A 13,500-nucleotide genomic window follows, 5' to 3' on the forward strand; every position below is an offset into this window, starting at 1 on the left:
ATTTCAATTCTTTGTTTTCCTCTTCCAGGTCATGTTTTTTTTTCTATTTTTTTCACTCTTTCAATGTGTGTGTGTGTGTGTGTGTGTGTGTGTGTGTGTGTGTGTGTGTGTGTGTGTGTGTGTGTGTGTGTGTGTGTGTGTGTGTGTGTATATTTACCTAGTTGTGGTTTATGGGAGGGGAGTAATCTCATAGTATCTGTTTCTATATCTATCCAGTTTGGCCTTAAAAGCATGGACAGTTATGGCACTGACAACCTCAAAGACTCATTAATTACATCTTCTGCTTGTACCTGTGTTGCAAACCTTATTCTTATGGGTCTCATTTTTTCTTCTTCATATTTCCCAATTCTATGGAACTCTTCCACTTGCTTTACTACCTGTCTTCACCCATCACTTTCTTCAGTAACTTATTCAATAGTTTTTTTTTCCTTTTCCTCTCTTTTAATTCTGCTTAGTATTTTTCTGTGTGTGTGTGTGTGTGTGTGTGTGTGTGTGTGTGTGTGTGTGTGTGTGTGTGTGTGTGTGTATTTATCTAGTTGTATTTACCTAGTTGAGGTTTACGGGAGGGGAGTAATCTCATAGTATCCTGTCTCTATATCTATCCAGTTTGGTCTTAAAAGCATTGACAACGTCTTCACTGAGTTCATTCCATTTCTTTACACTTCTGTGAGGAAAACTATACTTCTTGATGTCTCTTCTACAGTTAGCTTTCTTCAGCTTCTTACTGTTTGCTTATACTCTGTGTGTCTAAAGTTATTAAACATTCTTTGTCCACATTTTCCATACCATTTATCATTCTACAGATGTTTATTAAATCCCCCCCCTCTCTCTCTCTCTCTCCTATTTTCAGGGGTCGAAATTTCCAACATTCTTAATCTCTCTTCATAGGTCGACTTATCCAACTCCAGAACCATCTTAGTGATTGCTCTTTGTACTCTTTCTAATTCTATAAATATTCCTGTTTATATGAGGAGACCACACCACTGCTGCATATTCCAATCTTGGTCTTATCATGGAAATCAACAACTTTTTTATCATTCCTTCATCTAAATATGATAATGCCATTCTTATTCTTTTTAACAAATTTATTGTCTCTCCAGTAATTTTATCAGTGTCTGTCTGGAGTCAAATTTTCAGTACTGTTACTCCCAAATCCACTTCTTTTGATTTCTATAGAGGAAGTGGATTTGGGAGTAATCTCATAGTATCCCATCTCTATATTTATCCAGTTTGGTCCTAAAAGCATGGTGTGAGTGTGTGTGTGTGTGTGTGTGCGTGTGTGTGTGTGTGTATTTACCTAGTTGTGAAATACAGGACAAGAGCCACACTAGGCTTGTGCTGTCCCGTCTCCATATCAACTTTTATCTAGATTTTCTTTAAATTTATGAATTGTCTTTGCACACACAGTCTCATCCTTAAGTTCATTCCACACTGTTATACTTCTGTGGGGGAAGCTATGTTTCTTGATGTCTCTTCTGCAAATACTCCTTTTCAATCTCCTTCCATGTCTGGTATCAAGAGGTCTTCTCTGTCCAGCTTTTCCATTCCTTCCAATATTCTATATATTGCTATCAAATCACCTTTTTCCCTCCTTTTTTCTAGTGTAGTCAGGCCCAATCTCTTCAACCTTTCCTCATAATTATACTCTCTTAAGCTTGCAGGGATTTTAGTTGCAGCTCTCTGGATTCTTTCTAACTTTCTTGTATCCTTTTTTAAACTTGGCGACCACACTAATGCTGTGTACTCCAATCTCGGACATATCATCATTATTATCAGTTTTTTTTATCATAGCTTCATCAATATAGGAGAATACTATCTTGATATTTCTCAGCAGATTATATGTTTCTCCTATAATTTTGTTTATGTGCTTCCCAAATGATAAATTATCAGTAATAATTACTCCTAGGTCTTTTTCTTCTGATCTTATGGAGATTTCCTCATTCCCTAAGTAATAATTGCCAACTGGTCTTTTCACACTTTTTCCAAACCTCATCACACTACATTTTTTAGCATTAAACTCCATATTCCACCTCAATGACCATTCATTAATCTTAATAAGTCCTGATTTAAAGCAATGCAATCCTCTTCATTTGCTACTTTCCTCATTTGTTACTTAGTGTCATCAGCGAAAAGGTTCATGTAACTTTCTACACCTTCTGTCACATCATTTACATAAATTGCGAACATAATAGGTGCAAGTACCAGACCTTCTGGGACTCCACTTATTACCGTTCTCCAGTTTGACCTGCTGCCTTTAATTACTGTCCTCATTTCTCTGTTTATCAAAAAGTCAGTCATCCACTTTAACAGTGATCCACCGAGTCCTCCAATATCTTCCAATTTCCATATTAGTCTTCTGTGTGGAACTTTATCAAATGCTTTTCTCAGATCTGCGTATATGTAGTCGGCCCATCCATCTCTCTCTTGCATTATATCTATTACTCTTGAGTAGAAACTTGTCAAATTCGTAACACAAGATCTTCCTTTTCTGAAACCAAACTGTTTCTCTGTTATCACCTTGTTGTCTTCTAGGTATTTCACCCATCTGTTCTTGATAATCTTTTCACAAATCTTCGCCACCTCACTTGTTAGCGATACAGGTCTATAATTTAATGGATCTTCTTTACTTCTGATCTTATGGATTGGGATAATATCTGCCCATTTCCAGTCTATGGGTAATCTACCTTTTACCAGGGTAATGCTAATTATATTGTGCAATGCTGAGACTAATTGTGAGCTACACTCTTTAAAATCCAACTCGAGACACCATCAGGACCCATTGCTTTCCTTACATCCAGGTCTTCCAACATATTCTTTACTTCATCTACTGATGTTTTAATCTCCTTTAGGTCAGTCCCTTTTTCTAAAGTTGTCCTCTCACCTCTGAAATCATTTTCCTTAGTAAACACAGAGTGGAAGTATCTGTTAAACACTTCTGCTACCTCTTCTGGGTCATCCACTGTCTGTTCTCCAGCTTTTACCATACTTATTTCATCTTTATTCTTTAATTTTCCATTAATGAATTTATAAAATAATTTGGTTGGTCTTTACATTTCTCTATAACATTCCTTTCAAAGTTTTTCTTCTCATCTCTGAGTTTTGACATATTCGTTCCTCTTCCTTGTATAACTGTTCCACAGGTCCAGTCTCTTGTTTTTCTTCCACTTGTTCCACGCTTTTTCTCTCTCCAATCTAGCTGTTGCACATCTCCTGCTGTACCAATCCTTTTTGAAAAGGTTCTCTGTTGATCTTTTGGGTACCCATTTCTCTACTCCCTTATTATAAATGTCCAGGAAAGCTGTCCACTTTTCCTCTATGTCTTCCTTTTGAATAACTATGTTCCAATTCACTTCACTGAAATACTTCCTAAGTTGTCCAAAGTTAGTTTTGCTGTAGTTTATCCATTCTCTTCTGTGGTCCTCTCTCCTTATACTGAGGTTATTATCCATAACTGTGAACTGAATCAGCACATGATCACTTTTTCCTATTGGGTTTATGTATTTAAGGTCTTCTACTATTTCTTGTTCCTTGGTGAAAATTAGATTGAGCCTTGAAGGTGCTTCATTTCCCTTAAATCTTGAGTCATCTGTAACCCACTGTGTCAGGAAATTCTTAATAGCCAGGTCTAGTAGCTTGTTCCCCCATGATGACTCACTGCCTTCTGTGGTTCAATTCTCCCAAGACATCTCTTTACAGTTAAAGTCCCCCATCAGATGTATATTATCATTTTCCTCAAGCAGCTCTGTCAAACATGTCCTTGTGTCCTCAAGCATTATCTTATATTCATCCTCTCTCCAAGAGTTGGAACAGGGGGGAACATAAGTCACCACAACATTATGGTATCTTCCCATATTCTGTCATAAGCTTATTTTCAATACTTTTGCCTCCTCCACCCCATATGTGACAGATTCCACTAATAAATCCTTCCTAACTAGAAGCATCGCACCTCCTCCCTGTTTATTCTTTCTATTTCTCATCCAGAGGTTGTATTTTCCTTGACCAATGTTTAACATATCCCCTTCACTTGCCAATTTAGTTTCAACAATTCCCATGATGTCCAGTTTCTCCTCTTTTAAATAGTCTTCTAGTTCCAACACTGCTGACATTAGTCCATTTATGTTCATGTATGCTACTTTTAGTCTTCCCCTTCTGCATTTACTTCCCTCCTGTACCACTTTCTCAACCTCATGTCCATGACCCTCCAAAAGAACAGTTTTTTCTCCACTTCTGATAGTTTTCCATTTTTTTTTATTTGCTTCTTTTCTTAGTTCATTTATAGTATCTTTTTTCATCCACACTTGTTTGTATTCTTCCACCTTGGCCAGTTTCCAGGATTTACTCAGTGTTTCTTCAGCTGCCACTTGTGACCTAAACCTTATTTTCATAGGACGCTGTCCAGCCTCAACATATCTACCCAATCTTTTAATTTCTTTGATCTCTCCAGTTAGCTCTTTTTCTCCTTGTAATGTCCCCTCTAATTTCTCCACACATATCTTTTCCTTCTTTTCTCTTTCAATCCACTGAGGTATACACTCTTCCTTCAGGCCGAATACCACAACAGTTTTTTTTCTTATCCACAGAGTCTCTCACCAAGTTTTCTTTCTGTTTTATAACTTGAATCACTTTTTCTGTCAGCTTTGTGTCATTTGCCTTTGTTTGTTCCTCCACAATTTTCCTAAAATCGATCTTTTCCTCCTCTTGTTCTTTCTTCCAATTTTCCTGTTTTACGTTTAACTCTTCCGCTTTGTCTTCATATTCCATTGCTTTCTTTTCATATGTTAGTTTTTTATGTAGATCATTGTATGCACCTTTCCACATCCCCTTCTCAGTAATCAAAGTTTCTACCATCTTCTCCATCTTGTCAAATCTATCCTTCATTTCCTCCATTTCGGTTTCCAGTGTGATAATTCTCCTTCTCATCATTGCTTCTCCAACCCTTCGGTCCTCTTCCCCAAATCCCGAGAAGTCTCTCTGTCTTGCCTTCGGGACGGTACCTGTTGGTGTAAACAACATGATGGGGACTGAAGTAGCTCCCTCTTCACCGCTCATTATAATAATTTAACTGCTTTCTACAAAACACTTTTGGAGATGGGACAGCAATGAGTAGAACTAGTGTGAACTCTCACCTCTGTAGATGGCTGGATTTTTAGGAGCGCCTGTTTGCATTGACTTCTCTGTCCGCCATGACAGTGTGTGTGTGTGTGTGTGTGTGTGTGTGTGTGTGTGTATGTGTGTGTGTGAGCATACCTTCAGACCATCTTGTGGCAAGGCAGCTGTCACCTGGCTTGTCCATATGATTTGAGATACTGTAAGTACCACTTGTGAGGGCCACTGGGTTATCCACTGTGAATGTGGTGTTAATGGATGGTTTTCCACAGCACGAACTGCAACATCCTGTAAGCTCTGTACCATCATCTCTTCCACCTCGACCAGCCACCGTTCCACCAACCCCTACAATAACAAAATCTTAGGGTAAAAATTTGCCTGAGGTCAATAAATAATAAGCATCTCAAATAATCAAGCTGTATAAAGCTTGTCCATATTATAACATATCAAATATAAAAATTCATCACTTAAAACTATTTTTATAAAAGAAAAGTTATCAGAAAAAGTAAATCAACAAAATAAAAAGATGAAGCATAACATACATGTAACACACACACACAGTTGGACTTAGTGTTTACAAAAACCCCAGAAAGTAGACCAAGTATACATTGTCTAAGTCCAATGGGAAGAAGTGATCATGAGAAAATAGAAACAGTATAACAGGAGGAAACAAATTTTTTTTTTGCACAGGAAAGAAAAATACAGGAATGGGAGACAGAACTACGCTAAGCCAAACTTTGCAGAGCTTAATAAATTTTATGGAAAAATTAACTGGAAAGAGCTATTTCAAGGAAAAGTAATGGAAGAATATATGAGATATTTTTGAGCAAGTATAGAGAAGGGGTGCAACAATTTGTGCCAAGTTATCAAGTGAAAATTGGGAAATATGAATGGTACAATGCCAGATGTGTAGACACACATGGCATGGAGAAAAATGATGAGAAAACTGAACAGAAATAATAGGGAAGAATACAGAAAAGCAAGGAATGAATATGGTATAGTAAAAAGAGAAGAAATTTTAAAAAGTGACATAGTAATAAAATGCAAGGAAGAGCCCAAACTCTTCTACAAATACGTAAATGGAAAAACTAAATACAGGGATGACATAAACAAGTTTAAAAAGAGAAGAAAGAATTTATGAAACTACTGAGGAGATGAGTTAACTAATGAATGAGAATTTTCAGTCTGTGTTTACAAAGGAAACCGATTTTGTAGCACAGAAAGTGGTATCACAGAATGAGGGAGTAAACAAGATACAAGTAAAGAAAAAAGAAATCAAGAAGCTGCTGGAAGAGCTGGATGTTAGAAAAGCTATGGGACCAGATCAAGTAAATGGATGGATATTAAAAGAATGCAGAGAATAAATGGAGGAATCCATGTGGGATATAATCAATGGCTTGTTAAAAGAGGGAAAAATACCAAGGGAATGGAAAAGAACTAACACAGTCTCAATATACAAAGGGAGAAATAAAATGGAACCATTAAATCACAGACCAGGGTCACTAACAAGTACTGTAAGCAAGCTTTGCGAAATAGCAATTAAAGGCAGATGGGTGCAATATTTAGATGAAATGAAAAGATAACAGAAAAGCAATCTGGATTCAGGAGAGGGACAAACTGCGTCACAAATCTACTGATCTTTTATACGAGAGTAATAGATGGAGTGCAAGAGAGGGATGGATGGGTTGATGGGGTATACCCAGATTTCAAAACAGCATTTGATAAAGTTCTCCGCAAAAGTCTTATGTGGAACTTAGAGAATGAAGGAGGACTAAAGGGAGCAACATTGAGATGGATGGAGGATTATTTACAAAGGAGGGAAATGAGAACAGTAATCAGAGACACTAATTCAAGTTGGCACAGTGATAAGTGGGGTACTGTAAGGATCTGTATTGGCACCTATTATGTTTCAGATATATGTAAATGATATGACAGAGAATCTAAATAGTTACATATACCTTTTAGTGATGATGCAAAAATAATGAAAATAATAAAGGATGAAAATGACTGCAAGGAGTTACAAAAGGATATTGACAAGATACATGCATGGAGCCAAAGATGAAAACTAGAATTTAATGCCAGAAAATGCCATATGTCAGAAGTAGGAAAAAGTAAAGAGACCTTTTATGGAATTACAAAATGAGAGGAGAAATAATAACGAAAAATAATGAAGAAAAAGTTTTGGGGATAATGATCACGGACACACTATCATCTGAAAGGCACACAAATGGAATATTCAGCTCTGCTTACAGCTTGTTAACAAACATTAAAGTGGTGTTTAACTATTTAGATAAAGAAATGATGAAGAAAATTATAAATTTGAATACAGAGCTGTAGTTTGGGCTCCACATAGAAAAAAAAATATGGAAACTGGAAAGAATACAAAGGATAGTGACAAAGATGGTGCCAGAATTGAAAGACTTAAACTATGAAGAAAGACTTGAAGAGATGGGATTACCACACTAGAAGAGAGAAGAGAAAGAAGAGACCAGATAACAATGTACAAATTAGTAAACAATATAGAAAGAATAGACAGAAATTACTTGGTACCACAGATAGAGGAAGGAGAAAGACAGACGAGGGGGCATAGGAAAAAAATAAAAAAAGAGTGCGAGTTCGTGCGACAACAAGAAATACAGCTTCCCGTATTGAAATATTAATATCTGGAATGATTTGAAGGAAGAGGTGGTAGTGGCAAAGAATGTCATCATTATCATCATCATCATTTTCATTTAACATCCACATTTTCCCATTAGGTGGGGTTGGACGGGCGATGACTGCTTTCCACAACTGGTGATCTTGTGCCATGTGTTCTATTCCCAACAAATTCATATCCTCCATCACACACTTCCTCCACTTTTTCTTTGGCCTTCCCACCGGCTGTCAGCCTCCAACCCTCACCTCCTCCACCTTGCTCAACATCCCTCCATTAGCCCTTCTCACGTGTCCGAACCATCTCAGTCTTCTCTTCCTCAGCTAAAAAGAAAGGTCTTCAACTCTACACATCTCTGTCACCTCACTACTAGATCTCCCGTCTTGCCATCTCACTCCTGCCATGTATCTCAGCATCCTGCAGTCACATCTATGCAGAATATCTGTCAGTCTGTTTGTCAGTGCCCATGTTTCTGCTTCATACAGAAGAGCATATCTGACACAAGCTCCATATACCCTTCCCCTGATCCTCAGTTTTATGTTGCAGTTCACCAATAAACTGGCAATTTGTCGCCATCTTCCCCATACAGCTGCTACTCTCGCCCTTATTGCTCTCTCTACACCCACTTCACACTCCAACACATCTCCTAAGTAGCAGAACTGTTGTATCTCCAACACACCTCCATTCAGCTCCAACCCAACATCTTTGTCATCACCACCACCACCACCACCCTCCTCCTCCTGCACACATCATGGACATACAAAGTTCTTCACCCCTCTGAGATTCCTCAGATCTGAGTATTGTTGGTGACACCATTTATTACACCTAGTACACAACACTGAGTTTGCTCCCACTCCTTTTCCACAACATCCACATGGCCATTTTCCTGACTGAATTCTTTCTCTAGCTTCATTTCCAGTCACCATTAATTTTGTCTTCTCCATGGCAAACAGTGTACATATGTTTAAAGAGAAACTGGATAAATATGGTTACAGAGACAGGACAAAATGAGCTTTGGCTAATGCCCTGTACAATACAACTAGATAAATACACACACACACTTTCCTCATATGAAGCATGTAAAAAAGCTCACCCTGGCCTTTGCAGGAATAACTCTATTGCTGAACTGCACCAACTCCCCTTCGGCTGAAATCATGCCTTCAATTTCTTGCTGAGGTGAGAAGTGAAGACGACTGATGCCCTCAAAGCACTTCTTAAGATGTGGTTGTACTCGCTGAGGATCTTTAGTTTCTGATAGAATTTCAAGTAGTTCATCATTCGACAGAAAAAAGAACCTGTAATGGAAGAGATAAGACTCTAAGCATGAATGTTTATCACATCATCTCAAAGTAATAAAGTAGAAATCCCTCTAAAATGTAATTAGATACTTTCAAATGAAATATACATATAAATAAATAAATAAACAAATATATTATATATATATATATATATATATATATATATATATATATATATATATATATATATATATATATATATATATATATATATATATATATATATATATAATTTCTCACCTTGGAAAAAATAAACGTTTCTTTTCTAGGTAGTCATTGAGGCCCTTTTGAATCTCCTCCAGCAAACGGTTGCATTCATGAAGTCTAAAGATACAGAAGTTGAAGCATCATCATTTTAATTTTATAATTCAATTATTGTTTTATTTCAACCAAGTGAAAATATAGACATGAGTTTCACTAATTTCTGTTCAGTCCTTACATACAAAGGCAATTTATCCACATACAGTGTCAGTAGATGAAGTTGTAACCCACCATTTGAAATCAAGGATAAAACAGTTCACAACTCCAACCACTATAAATTTTAAGCACAGTCTCCAGCAATAATGGCATGACAACCATGTGAGCAGCTGAACCAGCAGATTGGTATATGTGGCACTTCTTCACCTAAGTTTCAACCTCCTTCCCTCATTCTCATTCATTCACCTACCCTCCACTCTCCCTAATGATCTCTGCTAATGAATGGGAATGAGGAAGGGAGAGTTGAAATTGGGGTTCAGCAGCGCCACATATACCAATCTACTGGTCCAGCTGCTCGCACAGTTGTTGCACCATTATTGCTAGTGCCTGTATATGCTCTTGCCCAGCTCCAAATGGTGAGCATTGGTAACTTCCCAATAAAAACTCCACTTGGAGCTGGATAAGAGAATGTAAGTGTTATAATGGTTGGAGTTATGAGCTATTTACAGGCAATTTTAAATGGCAGGTCACAACTTCATCTGCTGACAGTGTATCTAATGAGAGTATTGATTATTATAATGGCTAATTCAATTTCCTTCAGCAATGTAGATGATACACTGGAACTAACCTTGGAAGCATGTTAGGTTGCTGGGTTGCTACTAGAGCATGTGGATCTTTGACTGCTGTAGTCATCAATTCCCTCCACGTCTGATCGACACGGGTAAATTTTCGTCCTTCAACTGGCATTTGCTTCATGATATCCTCAGATGAGAAGATTGGCTCTAGATACAACCAAGTCATTTGGCACTGTTGAAATGGTGAAATAATTTAGAAGAATATAATTATGTGTGTGTGTGTGTGTGTGTGTTTACTTAGTTGTATTGTACAGGGTGTGAGCCAAAGCTCATTTTGTCCCGTCTCCATAACTATATTTAACCAGTTTAAAGTGTGTGTGAATACATCTACTGCTGGAGGGCTGGTCCTAGCAGGACAAAAATCACCACCACTACTGGTTCTTTTGGGGTTAAGCAAGACCCATGTCTGCTACAAGTAGATCACAACACTGTATCCAACGAGTGTATGTATTTATCACTATATCTATATAGATCTAACTAGAAAAAAATATTTATGTAGGTCTCTGTCCATTTCTCCTCAACATACATATGATATTTAATTGCATTAAATTCCATTTTCCATCTAGTATTCCCTCTATATATTATATCTATATAATTCTACAGATCTTCAAGCTCCACATGTTTCTTTTACACCATAATAACTTGCTACAGCTTAATCATCTATGCTCTGGCATCATTTAATCCAAAATCTTGCTTAATCTGACATATTTTCAGCTGGCTATATTCTACTTGTTTAAACAAGCTGAGTGATTAGTTTTCTGCACATAGCCATAGACAATGCTACAATCATTCCACAATTCTGCTGTTGTGTGTACTATAGTGAGAAGAGGGTGTCAAAACTTCTACTGGGTATTCTATATATCTTACACATCTAATGTCTGCATAGTTCTGTTGATAATTTACAACTGCTCTGTTGTCTGTGTAATATGTTAGGATAGAAATGGAACAAGAAAACAAGAGTAATGAGTGATAATGTATTATCAACATCTGTATGGAGTTTTATTGACATATTACTTTTACTCCGTCTGTAGAATATGTTAGGACAGAAATGGAGCAAGTAAACCCAAGAGTAACTACACCAGTGGGAGCATTTCCACACCACACAGCCAGCCCACTATGTGTGTGTAACTACTGCTGAGTAGAAAACTGTTTTCCTCTGACTTTTATTTGTTGTTCTTATACACTAGCTATGACTTATAAAAAAAAAAAAAAGAAGAAAAAGGAAGTCATAGCACAAAAGACAAATATAACAAAATAACAATAAAAAGAAAAGTAGAAGTGTATTAAATGCTGGACCATGGTGTATTGGTTTGCCCCTGTGTGAAGCTTATGGTACAGGATCACCAAATTAGTGTGTTATAAAGAAATGGTGGAAAGAGGTGATACAGCTCTTTCCTGACAGTGATCCACAGAAACAAATGTGCACACAAAAAACAATGAATATGAAAAAATACAGATCATAATTGAGTAATGACACTGGTTTCAAAAGGGAAGGAGTGATTGTGTAAGCATATCTGGCACATGGTCAGGTTTAGAATGACTTAGTATACTGAAGTGTGGTTGCAGAGATTCCAGAAGTGCCAGAGCATTTCAATGTATAAGGTTTGTGGAGAAAAATATTCAGTGAATGAGGAAATAGCATAATATGTTGGCAAGTCTGCATGGCTTGTTTTTTGTTTCCTGTTTTGTGATATTTATGTTTAATTTATGTTCAGTACAGTAGCTGTTTCATTTTATTTGAAAATATTCTCTGGCACACCAGACACACTGTTTAACCCATAAGCTGCACAATACAGTTCTAGTGGTCATACCCATGGCTGTAAAAAACCCATCAGCAAACCATACCCATCAGCATAAAAAATAGTTTCCAAAAATTTTTTTACTGTTATAAAATTAAAGACTGCAAAGAAAAGAATATAGGAAAACCAAATATTAGTTCATTATTTACATTAATTCAGGTGTGGTGGTATAGTCAAGTTGCTCACTTCGAGCTAGCAGGCAGTGGGTGGTAAACACAACAACTAGGTAAATACACACACACACACACACACACACACACACACACACACACACACACACACACACACACACACACACATGTTCCACAGTATCACAGGAGAAAAAAGTGCTGGACAGGAAAGAACAATACAGAAATGAGAGACAGAATTATGCTAAGGCAAACTTTAATTAATAAATTTTATGGAAAAATGAACTGGAAAGAGGTATTTGAAGGTGAAGTAGTGCAAGAAAATATGAAATATTTTTAGAAAGTACAGAGATGGGGGAACAACAGTTTGTGCCAAGTTATAAAGAGAAAATCAGGAAACATGAATGGTATAATACCAAGTGTGTAGAAGCAAAAAAGAAAAAGGACAGGGCATGGAAGAAAATGATGAGGCAACTGAACAAAAATGCTAGAGAATACAGAAAGGCAAGGAATGAATATAATAAAATAAGAAGAGAGGAAGAAAGAAACTTTGAAAGTGACATAGTAAGAAAATGCAAGGAAGAACTCAAACTCTTCTACAGATACATAAATGGGAAAATGAAACATAAGGATGGCATAAACAAATTAAAAGGGGAAGGAAGAACTAATGAACGAAAGCTTTCAATCTGTATTTACACAGGAAACCAATTTTGTAGCACAGAAAGTGGTATCACAGAATGAGGGAATAAACAAGATACAAGTAAAGAAAAAAAGAAATCAAGAAGCTGCTGGAAGAGCTGGATGTTAGAAAAGCTATGGGACCAGATCAAGTAAATCGATGGATATTAAAAGGATGTAGAGAACAAATGGAAGAACCTATGTGGGATATAATCAAAAGCTCACTGAAAGAAGGAAAAGTACTAAGGGAATGGAAAAGAGCTAACATAGTGCTAATATACAAAGGAGGAATAAAATGGAATCATTAAATTATAGACTGGTGTCACTAACAATTATTGTAAGCAGCCTTTGTGAAATAATAATTAAAGACAGATATGGTGGAATATCTAGATGAAAAGATAATTACAAAAAAGCAATTTGGATTCAGGAAAGGAAGATCCTGTGTGAAGTACAAGAGAGGGAAGTATGGGTTGATGTGGTGTACCTGGATCTCAAAAAAGCACTTGATAAAGTTCTCCACAAAAGACTTATGTGGAAGCTAGAGAATGGAGGAGGACTAAAGGGAGCAATATCGAGAGGGATGGAGGATTATTTATAAGGGAGAGAAATAAGAACAGTAATCAGAGACAATAATTCAAGTGGGCACAAATTGACAAGAGGGGTACTGCAAAGATGTGTGGTGGCACCTATTATGTTTCAAATATATGTAAATGATATGACAGAGAATCTAAATAGTAATATAAACCTGTTTGTTGATGATGCAAAAATAGTGAAAAAAATAAAGGA

The 13,500-nt window shown here is 36.8% G+C and overlaps 1 protein-coding gene across 4 annotated transcripts in view; it reads right to left on the reverse strand.

Annotated features, from left to right (window-relative positions):
* The window catches only part of LOC135099898 (dynein axonemal heavy chain 3-like), a 430,253-nt gene that overhangs the window by 274,907 nt on the left and 141,846 nt on the right, over nt 1–13,500 (reverse strand). For all 4 annotated transcript variants that reach the window (XM_064002569.1, XM_064002565.1, XM_064002567.1 and 1 more), the window contains exons 24-27: nt 10,103–10,281; nt 9,298–9,381; nt 8,853–9,054; nt 5,248–5,451 (exon numbers count right to left, since the gene is read on the reverse strand). In XM_064002569.1, the coding sequence (XP_063858639.1) occupies nt 5,248–5,451; nt 8,853–9,054; nt 9,298–9,381; nt 10,103–10,281 (669 nt within the window). The remainder of the gene's footprint in view (nt 1–5,247; nt 5,452–8,852; nt 9,055–9,297; nt 9,382–10,102; nt 10,282–13,500) is intronic.

This window comes from Scylla paramamosain, chromosome 4, assembly GCF_035594125.1.
Source record: "Scylla paramamosain isolate STU-SP2022 chromosome 4, ASM3559412v1, whole genome shotgun sequence".
Classification (NCBI taxonomy): domain Eukaryota; kingdom Metazoa; phylum Arthropoda; class Malacostraca; order Decapoda; family Portunidae; genus Scylla; species Scylla paramamosain.